A 24,373-nucleotide genomic window follows, 5' to 3' on the forward strand; every position below is an offset into this window, starting at 1 on the left:
TGTGTGGTTGAGAACTCTTAAGAAACTCACTGAAGAACAGATAGCATGAATCTCCATTACCATGATGAACATGGGCTTTGCTATCTCCTTGTCTAATACATTTTAATACATTTCATTTTTACTCCAATTTTTATACTTCTAGGATAAATCATGACTGTTAGCATTAATTCACTGTTAAGTTGGTCTTCAATTTTTTTAAACCTGTAAGAGACATTTTCTGTAGTAAATTCACTAAAATAACAGATCAATTAGGTGTTTTATCTACAAAGCTTATCACTTAATTTTATGTCCCAGAAAGTTATAGTTAAGAACTTCATTAGCTCTATGGAGTTTGGAAGAAGTGTGCATTTTGATCTATATTGTAAGGAAGAACTGGAGAAGATATTAAATTGCCCTCCTCTTTCGGCATTATCTGTGACTCTAACACACTATATTAGTCAGCTTGGGCTTCCGTAAGTATCACAGCACAGCCTAGGTAGCTTAAGCAACAGAAATTTATTTCTCACAGTCCTGGAGACTGAAAGTCCAAACTCACGATGTCAGCAGGGCTGATTTCTTCTGATGCCTCTTTCCTTGGCTTTTAGATGGCTGTCTTCTCCTTGTGTCCCACATGGTTTTGCTTCTGGGTATGTCTGTGTCCTAATGTTCTTTAAGAACTCTAATCATGGTGGATTAGAGCCCACCCTATATGCTTTATTTTAACTTAATTGCCAATTTTAAGACTCTCCATATTTAGTTGCATCTTGAGGTACTGGGAGTTAGGACTGAAACATATCAATTTTAGGGGAACGTAGCTCAGCCCATAACACATACATATGCTGTCTTCACTGGACTGCCCACAGGGAACAGTGCCACTTAGTTGGGAAGGAAGCAGTGTGTGAAATGTTGTGATTCATATTCCAGGGAGTTAAATTTTGGCATATTATCACTTTCTACCATCAAATGTGAACACATGAGAAATGCAACACAGAGATAAGTGTTTCTTATTTAGAAAGACAGTATTTTGAAATTCTCCTTTTTAAAAGAAAAGAGCTTTTAGGATTTATCCCCTTTCCATGCCAAAGAGAGTCCTGGACTCTTGAGAATCCCTTGGACAGCAAGGAGATCAAATCAATCAATCCTAAATAAAATCAACCCTGAATATTCCCTGGAAGGACTGATAATTGAGACTGAAGCTCTAATACTTTGGCCACCTGATGTGAAGAGCTGACTCATGGGGAAAGACCCTGATGCTGGGAAAGATTGAAGGCAGGAAGAGAAGAGGGTGACAGAGGATGAGATGGTTGGATGGCATCACTGACTCAATGGGCATGAGTTTGAGCAAACTCCAGGAGACATTAAAGAAAGGGACATGACTTAGCAACTGAACAACAACAGCATGCCAAAGAAACTGCAACAACCATGCTGGGTTAGAGCAGTGGCCATTCAGTTGAGTTTTCCATTTTGAAGAGAAACGCCACTAATTCACCTAAGGAAACAGTTACTCCTCTGATGGTAGTCTCAGAGGGCCAGAGTTAATTACCCAAATTTCTGTAGCAACTATGACTTATTCATTTATCTAAATAAGAGATGTTGGGCTTCCTTTGTGGCTCAGCTGGTAAAAAAATCCTCCTGCAATGCTGAAGACCTGGATTCAATCCCTGGATTGAGAAGATTCCCTGAGGAAGGGAAAGGCTACCCACTGCAGTATTCTGGCCTGGAGAATTCCATGGACTTTATAGTTCACGGGGTCACAAAAAGTCAGACATAAGTAAGTGACTTTCACTTCACTTCACACAAGAGTTATTAGCTGTTTTCAAGTCATTAGTTTCCTTTGAGAAACTGATAGAACTGTGATCTACAGCATTCAATGCACCAGGACATCATGGACCCCTAAAAAGTCTCTGAACTTGGAAATGGTATCATGACCAAACTCTTCTCTTCATTCAGTTAATCTGACATTCATCTATTAACTGTATATATATAACTGCATTGCTTTGTGTAGCATGTTGCAACAAGACCTGGTATTTTCAGCTCTTGAAATATATTCAACCAGCTCTTGAAATAACAAATGATGCACACACAGGAGGTCCTAGAATTCTGGAAGCAGAAAGACTTCAAGGATCTTCCATTCTGTCCTCTTTTTACTGATTGAGAAACTGACCCAATGAGATAAGACAATTTATCCACAGCTATCTACTGTATATTAGTGGTAGATATGTAACTAATATTCAGGTTTTTTGACGATCACTTGATTTTTCCTACTATACTGCTATATCTAAGAAAAATGGGACTTTATAAATTATATTGTTTGCTGTTTCTTTCGGCTTTTAACATGTGCCACCTTCTAATATTCTGAATTGTCTGAAAAAAAATCTATTTTCTTTTGTTGTGGAGGATAAGAATTCAAATTTTTGGTACTGGTTGCTTTACAACTTGGCAACCACTTAATTTTTGGCATCTTAATTTTTCCAGGTGAAAAACTGAGATAAAATTATCTGTTCTGCTTCTCATACATAAGTGATTGTGAAGGGCAAATGATATAGTATATTTAGAAAGTACCTTATAAACTATAAAGATAAGATTGATTCCATTTATGTGTTCACAGCCTCACTCAGTCTTGATCTTCCTGGGCTAAAAAGTCTTAATTCCACAATCTTCCTTTTAAATTTAATGGAAATTGAGTTCATTTAAATCAAGATTTAAAGCAGTAGACTGGATTATTTGGTTTAAATATTTTTGTCCCTGCAGAAAATATTAATCTCATGATGCGCTGTTAAGTCATTTTCCCCACTATCCAAGGTGGATATAATTTTATTTATAAGGTATAATGCATATCTTTCTGGTTGAATTAATTTCAGGAGAATTTATGAAAACTATCAGGGAACTAAATACTGAAATATAGGGTTATGTTACTCACTGAAAAATTTTATTGTCTCCCTATTCTCTTTCAAATTCTGCAACATATTTAATATTAAAGCCCTCTCTCATCTGGGTCCATATAACCTCGGCAACATTATCAGTCATGTACCCTTGATGCAAGTTCTTACTGTGCCTGATGAGTCTTGACTTTAGTGCTCATATCCCCTTCCCCTGTCCCCTTGTCTGGGCTTCTCCTATGATAATTCACTTTCTCCTAGTCAGGGTAGTCCAGCTGCATCATGTCTTCAATGTCTGATTTTAGACTTATCTTCTCTATCAAATATCGTGAGGCTAGTAACTACTTAGGCTAAACACCAATTTGTATTTGATTATTTCCATGTGTAAGATCGGTCTTGTATTTCCTTGTGATTCTCTAGCTGTTTTCTTGTCTCACCTGTCCAGCTAGTCATGGGTAGGAATCGTGTCTTAAACTTATGGTATACAGAACGATGCTGGGATCTCAGTAAGCCTCCATAGTCATTGGTGGTGCAATGAATGGATGATTGACATTTTCAATAGTCTTCCTGATGATGATCCTTTGTTGTACTGTCACCATAGACCGGAGGTCAGCCTCCAATATGTATGAGTTTGATCTTTTTTTTTCCACTTAAGGGCTTACTTTGTTCTTAGCCACATTCATGTGCTAGTCCATTTGCACAGCCTTTTGTTATTTTCTGCAAGTCTGTTGTCCAGAGAATATAATTTCCTGAGTTTTGGAGGGTAAAAAACAGACACAGTCTTCTTTTCATGTGATAATTAGGAAAGACCTTAAAAATATGAAGTAGAAACACATTTCATAGCATGGCTCAGTTTAAGGCTAATTTGAAACCTGTGTTTCTATAATTGTGAGAAACTGGAATGTATATAGAGTAGATTTCTGCTTAAATGGGTATATTTATTTTAAAGTTTAAGTATTAGTTATTTCATACGTCAATTCTGAATGTTGTACACATACATAGTAAGGGTTAAGTATGTTTGTTGGGTATGATTTAATATAGATTATAAACTCTAGGCTGTCAGGGGACTTTTTTTTTTAAGTTTTTTGCTGTGCCCTACAGTTTGCAGACTCCCCAGCCAGGGATTGAATCTGGGTCCTCGTCTGTGAAAGTACACAGTCCTAACCACTGGACAGTCAAGGAATTTCCACAAGGGACTATTTGAAAATGCATTTTACTAATCCCTAAGCATGTTTTCCTTTTTATAAACTTATTTTATACTTTATATGTCATAGTGTGAATACAGAAACTTACTTGACTATTTATAATTTGAGAATGAAAGATATCAATTAGCATTAATAATAAAAATATCAATAAGCCAGAGTTAAGTCCAGTTTGACAATAAGACTACCTAAAATTAAATGAGACAAATATTTATATGTTTTTAAATGTTATGAATTACTACATTTTATGTACTCATATAATTATGTAAACATTTAGTTATAGGTTTTGAATGTGTTGTAATTGTATATGGAAAACATAAGAAAATTCACAATAGAAACTGAAATTGAAAACTAATCCTGTTTATATGAAATAGTAAAGATAACAGTCTTTATATCTTTATTTTTTTGAGACTGTGTGTTATTTCACAGCAAGGATCATGTGTTATTAGTGTTTGTAGCTTCTGCATTTTCCTTTCCACAGCCCCAAGATCCAGTACAGCATGACATCTGATAAAGCAACTCATTTATTCTTTAACAAAAGAATAAATACAAATTTAACAAAATATTTTAACTTTTGTTAAAATTCTTTAACAAAAAAATAAATAAAATCCATGCTTTTAAACATAAAGTTATTTTTCTAGTCAAAGTATATGTGAAATTGAAATGGTCTCTCTTTGGCATAATATGAAGGGTTAATTAAATAAATTTTGTATTTAATTGTAATTTGATATTTCCCCAAATAAAGATTGCACACCTGTGTGTTTAAGATCATTGACTATTATAACTGCAGTAGTAATTTATAGAAACCACATTGACAGAGCTAAAAAAAAAACAATGAAGACCAAGTGTTTTAAGTATTCAACAAGTTATAAACCCTCAATATAGAGCTAATTTACATCTGTTTTTAGATACATCATTATCCCTTTCTTACTATATTGCCACATGCATATTATATATATCAGTAGCTATTTTGTATATTGCATATATAATTATTAACAAATTTTAATTCAATGTTTATAAAAATGAAATCTTTTTAGCTTTATAATTAGCACTTTCATTTTGCTTTATTTTGTTCTTTCTAGTTCATATGTTGTGTAAAGTGATTTTAGGCTGTATATTCTTCCAGACTAAGTCAGATATACTGTTACAATTTGTCATGAACTTACAGTATGGGCTTAACATTAATAAATAAAGTTGAATAGAAAGTTGCATTAAGATGCAGCTTTTTTATGGTTTACCCTCAAGAAAATAGACATCCAGAAATAATTAACATACCCTATACAGTTTTAAAGGCATATAACACATTGAGATTCTTACAATTTCAGGGGCCGGACTGGAAAAATAAGAGTGCAGAGTCTGAAGATTGGATTGATTGCTCTCTCCAAAGGCCTGTTAGAAGAAAAATACAGATGTATGTAAGACTTTTCCTCCAGCAGTACTGTTTTTAGTAATAATAACAATTTATTGGATATTACTTTTGCTAGTAATAATGGTTCCCATTTTTTAAAAAACCTTGACTATGCATGTACTCGGCTAGACAAAGGGTATTGGTGCAAAGTGATGTGGATTTCTATGAAATAGAAAACTGATTTATAGGATCAAGATGTGAGGTGTCTTGATGGTGTAAGAACAGACTACAGATTATATCTCATTTAATTCTTAGAATGATTATCCCGTAATATAGGCATTGTGATGTCCATCTTCCAGCTGAAAAAAAAATAATGCTGGGGATGGGTTAAAAATCTAGTTAAGGCTTCAGAGACAGTAATTGTGGAGCTAGAATTAGATTGTAGATTTTTCTGACTATAAAGCTACAGCCTTTTCTATTTCCATATATTTCCAATGCTTAAGAAAATTGGGATGGACTACAACTGTTATAGTTACAGTGAGACAAATAATTGTATTTTATAGTGTGAAAAAATTAAAAGTAGTACATTTAAAAAAGTTTTTTGTTATATTTGTTTTTATTCAGCAAATAAGTCAGTGGTGACTTTTTTACTATCAGTTAATAAAGGTCAGCATCTTGGCATTTGGAAATGAACAGGCTTAGGAGCCAGAAGACCTGCCTTCAAATCTCAGCTCTACCACTTGGTGGCTGGGTGATTCCACTGAATACCAACAGCTAAGAGGTAGTAAGAATACTCCCATTTCACATTTCAGGAAGCTGAAACTTAGCAAATCTTCAACTGAAGAGTGAAATTAATAATTCTTGCTTTGAAAGTAATTACCTAAAATAGCAGTTGTTGAATAAATGGTAGTAAATACTGCTAAGTCTCCAAACTCTTAATTACTGTAAATTTTTTATTTAATTATATCAATAAAATATGAGTTACTTGATTATGTCTTGCATAGCCTCCTGTGATTCTGTACAGATACATCTAGCCATACTTTCGAGAGAGAGGGAAAGGGGGATATTTCATGAATGGGAGATACCACAGAAAGAGAATATTTGACCTCAACTTCTATAAATTTTAGTTTTGCATCTTCTCTGAATATGAATACATTTTAAAATACATTTATTTTCTGGGACAGCTGTGAGGTAGTTTGATTTTGAATTCCAGGGCTAGATCATGATGGCTTGTTCTTACACAGTTTGACAAGAATGCCAATGAAAAGAGATGTGGATATGTATGAAATGAAAAGCTGATTGTAGTATCAGGAGGTGAGGTGCCTTGATGGAGTCAGAACTCAGTAAACCATGCAGAAAAAATCTCTACCCAGACTTTTGCATGGTGGCACTTTATCTAGAATTTAAATTGTCTTCAGCATCATAATTGTCAAAAGATATCATTTTCAAAGCTAAAAATGTTGTTACTATAATGAGTGAGAAAGAAAAATGTTAATGAAATCATCAGTGTATCAGATTAGAACTGTGATTTGCTGTTTTCATGTGTTCCTGAAAGAATTTAGGGTTTGTTGAAAAGTTAGTTATGTCATGGGGCTCAACCTACTCTGAAAACAGTGTGAATACAACTGCAGAGTTTATCATGAATACTATTAAAATGTAATGGTGATCTATTTTTCTAGATCAACAATTCTTCCTCCTCCCTTTGTTTTTCAAGCTGATTATGAGAGTCAGCTAAGGCCAAAAGAGTTACAACATGGTGTCTGTAGGTTTAGAAGTGAAGCAAAGTGAAGTCGCTCAGTCATGTCCAACTCTTTGCGACCCCATGGACTGTAGCCTATCAGGCTCCTCCGTCCATGGGATTTTCCAGGCAAGAGTGCTGGAGTGGATTGCCATTTCCTTCTCCAGGGGATCTTCCCTACCCAGGAATCGAACCCAAGTCTCCCACATTGCAGGCAGACGCTTTACTGTCTGAGCCACCAGGGAATCCCCGTAGGTTTAGAGCAGAAACCAAATTCTATGCAATATAAAAAATCTCTTATCTACACACATACCTTCACATATACTTCTGAAATGTATAATCTTTCAAATGAGGAGGTATTTCAGCATACATGTACTCATACACTCGAACTACAGTGGACACACTTTCCACAAATATCAGTAAACTTAATACTCTGGATAATTCAACATTAAAGTTTCAGATTGTGGTAGGGGAAGAGGAAGCCCTGCAACGAAAACCTCTGATATTTAATTTAATCCATGAAGTATGCCATTTAGGGGGCTTCCCAGGTGGCACCAGTAGTAAAGAACCCACCTGTCAATGCAGGAGAGAGAAGAGACGTGGGTTCAATCCCTGGGTCAGGAAATCCCCTGGACAGGGGCATGGCAACCCACTCCAGTATTCTTGCCTGGAGAATCCCATGGACAGAGGAGCCTGGTGGGCTACAGTCCACGGGGTCACAAAGAGTTGGACACAACTGAAGCCACACGGCATGCATACACATGCCATTTAGAAATTAAATAAGGAATCTTCAGGTTGAAATCTTTAAATCTTTCTTGAGAGTATTGAGACTCAGAATATTCTGGGTTTTTTTGTTTGTTTTTTACTTTGAGGTCCTTAGCAACTCTCATTCCAGTTGTGATTTCCCCAGTGGTATCAGAACACTTTCTCATTATTATTTTCTTTGTTGGAATTAATATTCAGGACAATTTGTTCTCCAAACTCAGGGGCAGAGCTGCTCTTCTGGGTGAATTGGTATCCATCTGAACATTGATTTTGCAACGGTTCATGTCAGTGTGTCTACCCCGGTGACACCCTCTTTCTCTTGTGACTTCTTGGGAATGTCACTTGATTAGGTTCTAACAGCACCTTGGCCTTCCTGCTTAGAGCTCAGTGGTTTCCTGGCCTCATCAGAGCACATTTACAAAGATGCTTTCAAATGGCCTTTTGCATCTCTTTTTTGCTTACTTATGTTTAGATTGAGACTTTCCTGTGATCCATCCCCACATCCTGACACTCCTTGTTGTATCTGACTGTAACATCCAAATGTGAACTTCTCTAAGAATTCAGAAATATGTCGGAATGTTAGGAAATCATTTCTGTTTTGCGTGTGGTTTTACCTTACTAGTGGCATAGTAGTGTAGCTGTCTTCCTCAAAAGGGGAAAGGTGGGCAGGATGGATCTTGTTGAATATGGGCACTTCTCTCTAGAGATTATTATTATTACATGTATGCATCAACTCTGTATTGATTTCAGAGGCCTCATCCCAGGAACAGGTTTACTCTGAGAATCATAATAAGAATTCTGGGTCATATGGTAGTTTTATTCCTAGTTTTTTAAGGAGTCTTTGTACTGTCTTCCATAGTGGCTGTATCAGTTTACTTTCCCACCTACGGTGCAAGAGCATTCCCTTTTCTCCACACCCTCTCCACCCTATTATTTGTGGACTTTTTGATGATGGCCATTCTGATCGGTGTGTGATGATATCTCATTGTAGTTTTGATTTGCATTTCTCTAATAATGAGCAGTGTTGAGTATCTTTTCATGTGTGTTTTAACCATTGTATGTATTCTTTGGAGAAATGTCTGTTTAGGTCTTTTCCCCACTTTTTGATTGGGCTGTTTGTTTTTCTGATATTGACTTGTATGAGCTGCTTGTATATTTTAGAAAGTAATTCTTTGTCAGTTGTTTCATTTGCTATTGTTTTCTCCCATTCTGAGGGTTGTCTTTTTACCTTGTTTATGGTTTCCTTTGCTGGGCACAAGCTTTTAAGTTCTATTAGGTCCCGCTTGTTTATTTTTGTTTTTTTTTTTTCCATTACTTTAGGAGGTGGATCATAGAGGATCTTGCTTTGATTTATGTCATCGAGTGTTGTACCTATGTTTTGCTCTAAGAGTTTTATAATTTATGATCTTACATTTAGGGCTTTAATCCATTTTGAGTTTATCTTTGTGTATGGTATTAGGAAGTGTTCTCATTTCATTCTTTTACATGTAGCTGTGCAGCTATGTTTCTCCAGCACCACTTATTAAAGAGGCTGATTCTTGCCTACTTTGTCAAAAATAAGGTGCCCATGGGTACGTGAGTTTATCTCTGGGCTTTCTATCTTGTTCCATTGGTCTATATATTTCTGTTTTTGTTCCAGTACCATACTGTCTTAATGACTGTAGCTTTGTAGCATAGTCTGAAATCAGGAAGATTGGTTCCTCCAGCTCCATTCTCCTTTCTCAAGATTGGCTATTTGGGGTCTTCTGTGTTTCCATATGAGTTGTGAAATTTTTTGTTCTAGTTCTGTGAGAAATGCCATTGGTAATTTGATAGGGATCATATTGAATCTGTAGGCTGCATTTGCTAGTATAGCCATTTTCACAGTATTAATTCTCCCCACTCAGGAGCATGAAATATCTGTCCATCTGTTTATGTTGTCTTTGATTTCTTTCATCAGTGTCTTATAGTCTTCTGTATACAGTTCTTTTGTCTCCTTAGGTAGGTTTATTTCTAAATATTTTTTTGTTGCAATTATGAATGGGATTGATTCCTTAACTTCTCTTTCTGATTTTTCATTGTTTTAGCATATAGAAGTGCGAGTGATTCCTCTGTATTGATTTTGTATCCTACAGCTTTGCTAAATTCACTGATTAGCTCTAGTAATTTTCTAATAGTATATTTAGGGTTTTCTATGTATTGTATCATGTCATCTGCAAACAGTGAGAGTTTCATGTTGATGTTTGGCAGAAACCAACACAATTCTGTAAAGCAATTATCTTTCAATTAAAAATAAATTAATTAAAAATAAGAACTCTGGATAAATAATTTTGGCTAGAATGGTCTTATTTTTAACAAATGAGAAGAAACAAGTAAACTCTAACCAAATCTAAGTGAACAAATGATAAAAATTAAATTTATTTTAATTGAATTTGCTTTCCCTATGTATGCTTTTAATTAAAGTCATATTTCATTATAATTACTCAGTGTCAATATCACTGAGCTTGGTTTATTTGCTTGAAAATTTACTGTTGACAGTGTTAAATCTAGCCTTATTCTCTTTAAAAAGGAGGGGAGGGCAGAGGAATGATACATTTTGATCTGATACTAATTTATCAGGTGTAATTTGAAAATGGTTTTTAGGATCCAAAAAATATTTACTCTCCTTTCTTCTATTCTTGGAAAACCTCATAAGAAAACCATTTAGAATCTGTACAATTTTGAATTTTTAGAACTTGAAAATTTCTTTCCAAAAAGCATTAGTTTCTATAATTAAGTGGATTGTTTTTATGTGAAATTTCTCCCTACTCCAAAATAACTTATTTAAGTATGCTAACTTTGTTGCTGGAAATATGGTAACAATTTTATTCTTCAAAATATTACAAGTGATGAAAAGAAGATAAGCCAATACTGGGAGGGAGAAAAGCTTTTATTTTACTGAATTAAAAATATTTTTTAAACATTTTTAAATGATAGAAAAGCCTAAGAACTATGAAAGTATGTATTTTTCTTAAGTCCTTTACATTGGAATTAAGGTAGTTTGTTACATAAAGTGAAGTAAAACAAAAATAATTTTTATCACTAATAAGGAATGAGAGTCTGATTGGGCCTAAAAAAAAAAAAAAAAAAAACCCTAAAAAAAAAGACAATTCCTTGCACTGTTCAATGTTTCTTTTGCAAAGCAGATGTGAGTCTAGAAACTTTAAAAGAAATTAAAATACCTATGTTTAATAAATACTGAATTTAGAAGTAAACACAAAAAGTTGATGAACAAATCTTTTAAAACTTAAAGATTTGCTACTTTAGCTACATTAATTCCTTTGACAAGTCATAAAGAAAACTTGGTTTTAGCTCTCTCTTTTTCAATAAGAAGGGAAACCTATTTGAGACCATTGAATGACTCCACGTGCATACACTGGCCATTTAAAAAGGAAATTTATATTTATTGGTCTGTTCATATATACTTATATACTACAGTAGATTGTTTTAGGAAACATGTGCTTAACCAGTTCCTGATTACAAACATACAGAATATCAAAGTTGTCAGAGTTCAGGAGACAAGTAATGTAATCCATGTCCCCATGAGTTTTTCTCAGTCTGCATCGTTCATCCCACACAACCAAAGGTATATTTTACTTAAAAGATCAGTATGGGAAGTTAACCCTTTCCTCTCTTCCTTGTAGATCTCTTTAAGGAAGTGGCAGGGCCCACGGAGATGTGTGACCAGAGACAGCTGGGCCTGTTACTGCACGATGCAATCCAGATCCCTCGGCAGCTGGGGGAGGTAGCAGCCTTTGGGGGCAGTAATATTGAGCCCAGCGTTCGCAGCTGCTTCCAACAGGTAAACGTTTTTGAAGGGTCGTTGGTGTATAGAGTGTGTGGGGAATGGTACTGAGGATGTTCTAAGAAATGAAACAGGGGTCTTGGGCTGGAACCAGGTGGTGGAAGACATTGGATACCATCCTAGGAAGTGTATATTTTAGTTCTTAAAGCACATTTGATTCAAGAAACAGCAGCCCATTCAAGGAGACTCACTGTCCCTCCATGGATCAAATCTCGAATCTTGACCGTGCACCACTAGGTTGCTATGATTAGGCCCTGCCTTTGCCCCAACTTTGTCTTGCACCACTGATCCCCTTGCTGTCTGTTGGCCAGTCATGCTGCTTTAGTTCCTTCATTCTGGTGCTAATCTCTTTGGACATGTGCCCTCTGTTCAGAATGTTCTTTACCGCCTACCCACAAACTCTCTTCTCATTGCTAATCCTTATTCAGATCTTCCCTTAAATCTCACATCCTCTGAAAAACCTCTGATTCCCCCAGATGAAGCTGTGTGTGCCTGCTATATTCACCTGAATCTCTTCTGCCTTCTTCACATGCTCATTAAAATTGATAATTACATACTGAATTATATAATTATCTGTTTAGTGATTTAGTGGGTTATTCTTCTGTATAAACCCAAGATCCATGAGGGCTTCCCTGGTGGTTCAGTGATAGAGAATCTACTTGCCAGTGCTGGAGGCACAAGTTTGATCCCTGGGTCAGCGAAGATCCCCTGGAGAAAGAAAATCCAACTCATTTTAGGATTCTAACCTAGAAAAACCCATGAACAGAAAAGCCTGGCAGGCTATAGTCCATGGGATCTCAAAGTGTCAGACACACTTAGCAAATGAACAACAACAAACCTCCATGAACAAGGGCTGTTTCTATCTTTTTACTGTTGTATCACTATCTACAGTGTCTTGAACATCATAGCTACTTAATAGTTGTTTATTAAATAAATGAATAAAATTGCCCTGAGCTCCTTATAGGCAGGATTTTTTAAAAATATTAAGATGTTGTCGAAATTGCATTGTTTCCTTTGAGACATATGTACAAAAGGAGAATGATGTACAAAATTTTATACTGATCTAAGTTACTGTTATTAAACAGGAGAAGCATGTTTGTTTCTTTTTGATGCCCACTGTATAGAAAAGCATTTTAGGAATGTTACTACTGATGTTATGCATATGCATAAAGCACAAGCTTGTAGATATTTTTCCATGGCACATCCAGTGATTTATCATTGCTGAGGAAAAAATGCCTACACCATCTCTTTAAGAAGAATTGATATTATGGGTTATTACATTTTATAATGGCTCCGTTTGTTGTTTTAGAGATAACAAAAAATACCAAATGAAAATTCTAAATATGATTCTCATATGTGCTGGTTCATAGAATGACCTTGACAACAGCAGGAGATGGATGTTGGTACAAATTAAACTTTGCACATGTGAAAATTACTTAGGATTCAAAAAGACACCAAGACATTTCATACAGTTTATCACAATACATTTGGAAATCCTGCAAAATATATTCACGGAAGAATTGATGCCTTCGAACTGTGGTGTTGGAGAAGACTCTTGAGAGTCCCTTGGACTGCAAGGAGATCCAACCAGTCCATTCTGAAGGAGATCAGCCCTGAGTGTTCTTTAGAAGGAATAATGCTGAAGCTGAAACTCCAGTACTTTGGCCACCTCATGCGAAGAGTTGACTCATTGGAAAAGACTCTGATGCTGGGAGGGATTGGGGGCAGGAGGAGAAGGGGACGACAGAGGATGAGATGGCTGAAACTGACTTCATGGACGTGAGTCTGAGTGAACTCCGAGAGTTGGTGATGGACAGGGAGGCCTGGCGTGCTGCGATTCATGGGGTCGCAAAGAGTCGGACACGACTGAGTGACTGAACTGAATGTGCTCCTGGTGTGATGTTATACCAGGACTGAAAAAGAACAGAGGAATAACAGTTTTTTGGGTCATGGATTCATTTATATGAAGTAAAATTTATAAAAATGACCGAAAAAATATATACAAATGTCTGATAGCGGTTTCTTCTACAGAAAAAGGAAAGTGAATGCTGTGGGGAGAGTGGCAAGTAAAAATTAGGTCTTCAACTTTATCTGTAATGTTTTGTTTCTATCACATAAAAACAATCAAAGAATTATAAGAAAAACTGGCAAACTGTAGAAATAATGGCTTTTATTTAGCATTTACAATGGCTTTCAAGTTTGGGAACTTATCAGTGAGTCTACTTTCTCAGTGTTTGCAGTCTTAGATGAATGAGTTTTATAGTTTTAAAGTATCTGTGTGAAGAGCACCTAGAATTGTATGCGTTTTGGGTTTTTTTTTTTTTTTTAATCTGAGTCTATTAAGATTTTGAGGTTTCTTTTCTTCTTCATATATGACATTTCTTCTTTTTCTCTTTTCCAATTCTAAAATTTTTTTCCTTGATGAACCTTAAATATTTTGTGATTTAAGTGACCTGGAAAGGGTTCTATAATTCTCCTTTTACTTCTATACAGATTTTCAGAAGAGTCTGAAGCAATAACAGTTGCTGCAATTTAAATTAGAGACATTTTCTTCACTTTTAACATACTTGTTTCTTGCCCAGAATAACAACAAGCCAGAGATAAGTGTGAAGGAGTTTATAGATTGGATGCGTCTGGAGCCACAGTCCATGGTTTGGCTGCCGGTTCTACATCGCGTGGCAGCAGCTGAGACTGCAAAACATCAGGCCAAATGCAACATCTGTAAAGAATGTCCCATTGTTGGATTCAGGTAGGGTGACCCACTCCCAGTGGTGTCAGGAGGCTGTTTCTCTTCCGTTTCTGTAGCTTCAGTGTTTGTCCATTATTCCTTCCCACTTGTTCCCACTTGTGGGGGTTTGCCTCCCAAAGAAATGGTGTGCTTGATACATACCATCTACCTGAAAATACCATTCCCTCGAATAGCCGGGACACGAAGCTTATTTTTTTTATAGTTCTTATTTATACTGTTTGGCTCCAGAACCAGAGATCTTTCTGAATTCCTGTTTCCATAGGTCAGAGAAGTGTTCATGCATAATATTTTGCCTGACTCTTTATGTATATATGACCCTGATGGAATTTGGTGATGTTCTAAGACCTCTGAGATCAAACCTGATAAACAAGAAGTAGCATTTAAATACTAACTGAGAAGTAATCAGATTACTTCATGTTACTTCTGCCAAGTTTGACATGATGGAGATTAAGCCAACTTTCACACAAGGAGTCTTTGTCAGGAAATTTTGAGATTCAGTTTTTATTGATGGTAAAGGTGGTATTTTAAATTTTGATGTGTCAAGCTAATAAACATAACTCTTTTCTTTGTCATTTTGCATTCACATTCAAACATTATAGAAAATCTTTTGACATGGGTATTTGTCATCTCATTATGTTGAAACAGATGAAAACACGATTTAGAGATTTCAACTACAAAAATTTGCCTTCTCCCCTCACTTAGGAGACGGTTTCCTTAATTTCGTTTGTGAAATTTAAGATTCTTTCTGTCCTAATTTGGAGCTAAAATACTACAACAGCAAATTCTACATTTCTGGCCAATATAACTTTTATTTTCATTGTGATTCAGATGAGTGAAATTCCTTACCACACATGTTTTAGACTATATAATAAGTTTACAAAGACTTTTCTTTTCTTCTCTCTAGGTATAGAAGCCTGAAGCATTTTAACTATGATGTTTGCCAGAGTTGCTTTTTTTCGGGTCGAACAGCAAAAGGTCACAAATTGCATTACCCAATGGTGGAATATTGTATACCTGTGAGTACTGAACCATTGTTTGCTTATTTTTTTTTAACATACTGCTTTTTCATTAATTAGTGTCTAATATTATTCAGTTTTAATATAGTCTGAAAAAAAGTCCTTTTCGAAATTGCTTAACCATATTTTTTTGTTGTTTTCTTTTAGGCAAATACATCTGTGTTGAAATTTTTAGCACAGAATAATTATACTTTTTTTTTCAGAAAAATTAACTTATTAAATTTTATTTACATCTATGTTTTGATTTTGAACTTAACATTCTTAGTAGCAAACTCTTTTAAGAGCTCACACTGACCTACATTGAAAACAATACTGTGATGAGAAGTTGTTTTGTTAGACATATTTAAAATAATTTACATGATTAAACATTGTATTTACATTAACAAAATGTAGAAAACTGGAGAAAGGAAAAAAGTCATAAATCTAGCTGCTGAATAAAATAGCTTGCAATATTCTTCTATATCTCTGATTTTAAGATTTTATTTATTTTCATATTTCTGTAATTTTGATACTGCCTTTTTCACTGAACATCTTATATAATAAGCATTCCCACATATTGTCATGCAGTATAATTTTTCCTAGTTACAGAATATGGGAGTGAATTATTATAATTTATTTTACCATTCCATTAGGTTTCAACATTTAGTTTGTTTTCAATTTTCTGATATTATAAGCTACATTCATAAACATCATTGTGAAAATAACTTTCCACATATTACATAAATTACATTTATGTAGAATAAAGCACTTAGAAGTAGATGATCTGAGTCAGTGGCCAAAATACTTCATGTCAAGTTATTTTCCAGAAGAGGTTTATACAACTTTACATTGGGCTTCCCTGGTGGCTCAGACGGTAAAGAATCTGCCTGCAGCGTGGGAGACCCACGTTCAATTCCTAGGTTGGGAAGATCTCCTGGAGAAAGGCATGGCAACCCACTCCAGTATTCTTGCCTGGGGAATCCCATGATAGAGGAGCCTGGTGGGTCCATGGAGTCACCAAGAGTCAGACACAACTGAGCAGCTAATCCGTTCACCACTTTACGTCGTTATAACACTTTGTTAGTGCTTTGCTAGTATTAGATACTGATTCCTGTTGTTCCTTTGATCTAAAATATTTTTTTCGGACGTAATCTTCTTTTTCTGTCAATAACTATTTCTCAGCTTCTTTCCAAATAGTGAACCAAAATTTATTCGTAGAGCTGTACATTTTCTTTGGCTTAGGGAATTGAGTTACTTTTTGGGTCATAAATTGACAGAAAGGCAGCAATACTTATAAAATACACACACATAAATCTCACTCACATTCTTAGGTATCTTATGTCAAATAAATAGGTACCATATATGTGGAGAAAAGTCTCTAGAATGTTGCTGAATTATAATAGATGGAATGCAGTGCATAATAACTTTAGGAAAAAAATGCCAAGAAAATCTGTGAAGCACCATTTATTACTATGATTAGCATGCTCATAAGCTCAACAAATAAATATTGAGGACTTGCCATGTGTCAGATGCTAATTTAGGCTCTGATAATTCATCAGTGTACTCCCAAGATAGACAAGATCACTGACTCTCCTACTCCTTTCTGTTCAGGAGGAGGAGATATGTGACAGAGAACAAGGAAACAAATAAATGAGATCATTGCAGATTGCAGTAAGTGCCTCGAAAGAAATAAATGGATAATGAGGTAGAAGATTAGAAGAGGCACTTTAGGTAAAGAAATCACAGACGGTCTTTTGGAGAAATTAACGTTTTATTTGAGCTTGAAGGATGAGAAAGAATCGGATGTGTAAAAAACTGGTATCGAAGGGTATTTTGGAAAGAGGTTGGCATGACTGGAGCATAGAAGAAAATGGACTGTATTATTGCCCAAGGGGAGTGTGGTATGTAGCCCTGGCTATTTGAAGTGCCCAGAGCAAAGTAAACATGTGGGGCCCCTTGCTAAAAATTCGCTAAGACTTTCAAGATGGTAACAGTAGATCATCAAGCCAAGCTCAGGGAGACTCTGAGTGTGAACCCTTTTGTAGCTGCACAGGTCACACCACCGCAGAGCTGGCCCTGGGTTTAGGAAGGAGGTGAGAACAGAAAGGCTAGGAACAGAAAGAAACTCTGTGAGTTTCACAAAGAGTGAATTTCTCCCTTCACAAAAGAGAGAATGAGAAAGGTAAGAGATGAGATTACAGAGAAATGCAGTTATCAGGCTGTGCAGACCCTGCTGGTCACTACAAGGTATCTGGATTGAGGTGAAATATATATTGAAGGACTTACCTGGTGGCTCAGCTGGTAAAGAATCCACCTGCAATGCAGGAGACCCCAGTTCAATTCCTGGGTTGGGAAGATCTTCTGAAGAAGGGATAGGCTACCCAACCTAGTATTCTTGGGTTTCCTTTGTGGCTCAGATGGTAAAGAATCTGCCTGCAATGTGGGAGACCTGGGTTCAATTCCTGAGTTGGGACGATCCCCTGGAGGAGAGCATGACAACCCACTCCAGTATTCTTGCCTGGGGAATTCCATGAACAGAGTAGTCTGGAGGGCTACAGTCCATAGGATCACAAACAGTTGGACATGACTGAAGCAGCTAAGCGCAGTACAACACATATATTGAAATTTGCATAATTATAGCTAGAAATTTAGGAAACTGATTATAAAGAACTAATGTCAACATGGGAAAAATCATAAAGTAAATATACATTAAAGATGTATAAAAGTGACTACACATTTTAAGATGTATAAAGTCAGTAGACAGCATTTTGAAAAGCAGAGACGTTACTTTGCCAACAAAGATCTGTATAGTCAAAGCTGTAGTTTTTCCTGTAGTCATGTATGGATGTGAGAGTTGGACCATAAAGAAGGCTGAGCATGGAAGAATTGATGCTTTTGAACTGTAGTGTTGGAGAAGACTCTTGAGAGTCCCTTGGATGGCAAGGAAATCAAACCAATCAATCCAAAAGGAAATCAGTCCTGATTTGGAAGCACTGATGCTGAAGCTGAAGCTCCAGTACTGGGCCACCTGATGCAAAGAGCTGACTCATTATAAAAGACCCTGATACTGGGAAAGACTGAAGGCAGGAGGAGAAGGGGATGAGAGAGGATGAGACAGTTGGATGGGATCAACTCAATGGACATGAATTTGATCAAGTTCCAGGTGATGGTGAAGGACAGGGAAGCCTGGGGTGCTACAGTCCATGGGGTTGCAAAGAGTCGGACACAACTGATTGACTGAACAACAACAAAGTCAGTAAGGCTTCCCCAGTGGCTCGGCAGTAAAAAATCTGCCTGCCAACTCAGGAGACCCAGGTTCGATCCCTGGGTTGGGAAGTTCCCCTGGAGAAGGAAATGGCAACCCCCTCTGGTATTCTTGCCTGGAGAATCCCATTGACAGAGGATCCTGGGGGCTACATTCCATGGAGTCACAAAAGAGTCAGACATGACTTAGAGACTAAAGAACAACAATGAATTCAGTAAAAGTGTTTAAAATTACTATTTTTCTTGGCCTTCATAATGATTCATAATAATAATTCATAATGATTTTGAGAAACACCCACAGTTTGAAATCTATGGCTCTTCAGCATCAATCTGTGGTCAGTGGGGTGAGCTTGAGAACCACGGATACAGTGATGAATTTTACTCTCTGGCTATCATTTTAGGATAAAATCTAAGTTACCCAAAGCTCTTCTTGTTACCTTGTCTTTGCAAAATCACTGTTATTATGCCTAAGAGTACAGCTTGCCCTGCATTGTATAGGATGGCTTCCTTTTCGAAGATGTGTTCTGGGAGGGTTTTTTGCCCCTTTCTGAAGTTTGCATAGCAATATTAATCAGCAACCTACTCATCAGTCACCTCTTAGGGCAGGTTATTCTCTACATTTGACCCCACAACTTTTGATAAAATGGCTAAAAATATATATAAATTGAATCTTTAAAAGACATACTATTAAATTCAAATAGTAATGAATTATTTGATTTAACTGCTTTCCAAAATTTCTTTTTCTTTCAGTGAGCTTTATTCATTTATGGTATATTCATCTTTTATCCAGTGTTCTGTCAACTCATCTGATGTCTGCCTTATAAAATGAACTCAAATGTGAATTTTTCAATACAGTCATAGTAAGCACCACTTAAATGTTAAATGGATTAGACCTTTCTGTATAAATCCTGATGTTGGCATTTCTTATAGTGCATCTCCGCTTATAGTTAGGAAAATACCCTAGTCATATTACTGACTTGATTTCTTTCCCATTCAAGTTTGTTTTTCAGCTGAATCTGAATGCTTCTGTTGGTAAAAGCTTTCCAAAGCTTATAAGCCTTATTTTAAACCCTCAAAGCTCAAAAAATATTTTTTTCAAATGTATCTTGAAAAACACTGTATTACCTATCTATTGTCTTTAGGTGTAGAATGACTAATAGTGTATGAATTAACTATCCTAATTTATGAAGATATTTTATGAAATTGATAGTAAAGCATTTATCTACAGAAATGAAATAAAATTTTTCTTTTGCTAGGAAATGACTTTTTAAAACTCTTATTTCCTCTCCACCATTCTATAATCCAGATTTGTACATTTAAAATTCTTTCATGAGGCCCCAAAAGAGTTCATCTAAAACAGACAGTATGACATAAACTATATTTAATGCTTGTTACCATTATTTCTCCATTCATTTGAAAATCCCACTTTTTCATGAAAACAGCATGACTCTTATTTTGTGTGTGCAATCTTCCCAAATATTTTTGCCTTTGCTCAACAAAACAGGTCATTCTGTGGTTTTGACCACTAGCCTCTGCTTTACCATTTGGTATTTGATTCTGTGTTACCTTGCATTGTTTTCTCTGTTGGTGTTTTTGCCTCTTCAACTATCTTTTTCTCTCCTTGGGACAAGGATGACTCATACCTTTCCTAATATGCATGGTTAATTCTGGTACACAAAAACTGAATGTGCTCATACCTGATATTATAAATACTATTTATGGAGTATTAAAGCTGGAAAGAGTCTAAGAAAATACCTAAGTCATCCTCATTTTTTAAAAAAGACTAAGTCTTAGAGAAAGTAAGTGATTTGTTTAAAGTCAGTGGCATGGATTTAGTGATTTATCTACATTTGGGAAATATATATACAGTTTAGCTCATTAACAGTGTTTTATGTATGCTTGCTGGGAATATTGTATTTGTTGAGTATACCAGGCATTTTACTTGTTACTAGAGATATAGAAAAAAAATAACAAAAGAGAGAAAAAAGGCTTTTATGTAGATAAATTCAACAGGGCTATATATAATGTTTTTTTAAGCTTATGGACTAAGATAATACTCACATATTTTTCTTGTTACCTGTGTACTGTATGTTTGAATTCTGGATTAACATTTATTTTTTAAAATAGTTACATTTTATATGCAAGATACTCAAATTTTAAGTTTTTTGTTTATTGCAATGAGTTAATGATCATTTAATTTCACAGTGAAAATTACCATAATTTGATTTTTTAAAGGGTCTATGTTCTCTGTTGTAAGTAACTAAATTTAATTCCAATTAGAAATATTTTTACGTTAGGACATACAGTAGATAGTTCTTTAAATTAGAGAGGGGGATGATGTATTTCATGTATGATTTATAAGAGTTCATGCAATAACTGACAGTGAGAGAAGCTGGATAGTTAAACATGAATGAGAAAGCAAAACATTTGGAAACGCTACTGGAGGCAAGCATGAGTCACCAAGAGATGAGTAAATTGCTCCATTGCTGCAGAGTGCAGCTGAGGTTGGTTGGCAAGGATTTGCAGTCTGTGATTCCATCATTGCTTAGTGAGTTTGGAATGAAAAGATGGTAGGTAGAATTGAAGGCCAAGGCAGGGCGTGATTCAAAGGTGTTAATGATACTAGAATTGATTTGGGCTACAAGACTATGGTTTTTCCAGTGGTCATGTATGTGTGTGAGAGTTGGGCTGTGAAGAAAGCTGAGTGCCAAAGAATTGATGCTCTTGAACTGTGGTGTTGGAGAAGACTCTTGAGAGTCCCTTGGACTGCAAGGAGATCCAACCAGTTCATTCTAAAGGAGATCAGCCTTGGGTGTTCTTTGGAAGGAATGATGCTAAAGCTGAAACTCCAGTACTTTGGCCACCGCATGCGAAGAGTTGACTCACTGGAAAAGACTGATGCTGGGAGGGATTGGGGGCAGGAGGAGAAGGGGACAACAGAGGATGAGATGGCTGGATGGCATCACTGACTCGATGGACGTGAGTTTGAGTGAACTCCGGGAGTTGGTGATGGACAGGGAGGCCTGGTGTGCTGCAATTCATGGGGTCACAAAAAGTCGGACACAACTGAGCGACTGAATTGAACTGAACCTCATGTTGAAGAAACCAAAGGGGTTTGGAGGCTCTAGATCAAGATAATGGGGGCAAGAAGTAGGAGCAAGAGCCTGAAGGTTTGAGTTACTGAAAGGTTTTTTTTGAATTTTTTTGAATTAAAAATTCAAATTTGAAAGATGTTTTAAGTTAGAATGAAGCCCAAGGTGGGGCCAGCCCCCAGTGTATGATAGAGGTGCAATATAGGAGGTTTTAGAGATGAGATGGCATTTAGAAGATCATAAGTATGTCTCTAGAAAGAAGTGACTGATGATAGCTGCAATTGGCCAAGAGCAGTCAAAGGGGAGCAGATAGGCATATTGGTCATAGATACTAAGGCTGAGGCTAAGGGGGAAATGGCACAGACCTCCTTTATTCTTGTTCTTTGATTCTATAGTCCGTGATGGAAAGGATTGTAGGGGAGATGGTATTGTCATGGGAGCATCAGTATTCACTGAAAGAGGAAGGTTGAATTGCAGTTATGAACAAGATGTAGGGGAATGTGTTCATAAGTAAAACACAGCATCCACACTAACAGCTAAAAGGGAAAAAATAAATAAAAGATTAATAGAGGCTGTGTGCGTCTGTGGATGGGGGCCTGATCCACATTGCGAAAGTGGGGAAAGTGAACAGAGTGCTTACTCATGGGTAAATACGGACATCAGGAACTGAAGCGGTAGCCCAGATTGGAAGATGTTTTGAGAGTCATGTTAGCTCAGGGAAAAGGGATGAGATATTTGTAAAATTTTATTTCTAGCAAAGTCAGCAACATCAGCTACTTCCAGCATTCAAATTGTTGGGAGTGGAATCAAGGCAAAATTCTCCCTTACATGCTGGGTTTGCACAGGACTAGTCTGTTCTGATAGCCATGTTGAGTTCCTGGTGAGAAGAGAAGAAGATAGGTAACAGTCTATTAAAAGTTAGCAACACTTAGAACAGACTTTTATTGCATTTTTTTAGAAAGTGTATGTTACTTTTAAAGAAATAGATTCAAGAATATTCTTCTCACTATTGGTTAACACATGGGGGAAAATAAAATTTCATATTTTTAGTGTTTTTAGAGGTATAGAAAAATCAGTTTCCTTCTGAAAAAAACAGAAAAAGTTTTATTTTTAAAGCTAAAAGTGAAATCACTCCTTTTTTTACAAACAATATGTCACTGGCAAGAAACAAAAAGAACAAAGGAAAAAAACTAGGCATAGTTGTTTTGTTGACCCCTCCCTACTCCTGCCAACATCAATGTATTCATAGGGCTATAAACATCAAATATAGAACATGCAGATTCATTCTTGGGAAAGCTCTCCACTGAGTTAGTGTAGTTTGTTTCTGGCAGTCTTACTTCTTCGGATGAGACTTGGGACATTGCCAATATGCTAAAAACGCAGCATCATTGCTATTTCTCTGACCTCAGCATCCTAAGTGGTTTTTTAGTTCTTGCCCAGTCTACATTGTTATCCCAGTAAGTTGAGTGCATTTAGATTGCGTTGTTCACTTTTAAGGTGACATTTGAACAAAATCTATTGTTTGGATGACTCATTTACTCTACTTACTCTTGACCCCTTGATGATTTTTTTAATGCTAATATTTTGGTTTCATGTTTTTCCATTAGAACTGAGAATGCTCTGAAGCTTGTCTTACTAATTTCATCCTACCTATAGAATTCAGTGTCTGAATTCTTGTTGAATATCATTGTTGAAATCACTGAAACTTAAAGCAAAACTGAGAGGTTGTTTTTCATTCTTTAAAAAACTATTAGAATGTCTTTAAGATTAGCCCTATGATAATGCAGTGTGCTTTTTACACTTTGCATCTGTCATTTGAGACTATTGACTATATATTTAAGAAGTAAATGTTGCTAATGAGAATCTTGTTCAACAGTGGTTTTTGTACTTGTGCGTGGCCTAAATAGTATTATTTAATTATTCTAGTCATGTGCCAAAGATCATATTGTTTCTTACGTAACTTTGATTTTCCTCCTTGTTCTAGCCTGTTTTCCTCTGCCTATAACTTATGCATATATGTAGTTAAGTTAAAAATATGATGTTGGGAGCATTTGGTAAAGAATTAGATAATACTGCTATCCCAAGTTATGAATTGACCAAAGAAATTTTTAGAAGATTTAAAATGAATATAGTTTTGTTTTTTGAAATAGAATTCAAGAGTTAAAAATGATCTCATGCCAGCTTACACAGGAGTTTTGGGGGTTTTGGTAGAGAGTTACTGCAGGCTGCCTTTTATAATTCAGCAACACATTTTAAATAATTGATTTGTACTAGTTGGTAGGGACCAAGTCAAGAACTAATTACTTGTTATTATCCAAATAAGTTTTCATTATTATCTCACTGCTACTTAGTAGCAGCACAGTAGTGAAAGAAAACCTAAGTACCCACTTGTCTATGTAGGTTCAATTTTAAAATGTTTTTCACAGTGACTCACCTTCCTTAGATTTCCAAAAATGACAGTTTGAATGAAAGTCCTTGTTTGAATAAGTGAGTTCTCACATAATTGTTACAAATCAATCCAGAAGGATTCGGGGGAGAT

The 24,373-nt window shown here is 35.9% G+C and overlaps 1 protein-coding gene across 16 annotated transcripts in view; it reads left to right on the forward strand.

The window, feature by feature from the left end:
* Positions 1–24,373, forward strand: part of UTRN (utrophin) — a 556,162-nt gene that overhangs the window by 489,137 nt on the left and 42,652 nt on the right. For all 16 annotated transcript variants that reach the window (XM_086318195.1, XM_086318199.1, XM_086318196.1 and 13 more), the window contains 4 exons: positions 5,386–5,471; positions 11,574–11,731; positions 14,317–14,483; positions 15,388–15,499. In XM_086318195.1, coding sequence (XP_086174321.1) covers positions 5,386–5,471; positions 11,574–11,731; positions 14,317–14,483; positions 15,388–15,499 — 523 coding nt within the window. The remainder of the gene's footprint in view (positions 1–5,385; positions 5,472–11,573; positions 11,732–14,316; positions 14,484–15,387; positions 15,500–24,373) is intronic.

This window comes from Bos grunniens, chromosome 9, assembly GCF_055505025.1.
Source record: "Bos grunniens cultivar Pamir isolate PY7600 chromosome 9, Bosgru_T2T1.0, whole genome shotgun sequence".
Taxonomy (NCBI): Eukaryota; Metazoa; Chordata; class Mammalia; order Artiodactyla; family Bovidae; genus Bos; species Bos grunniens.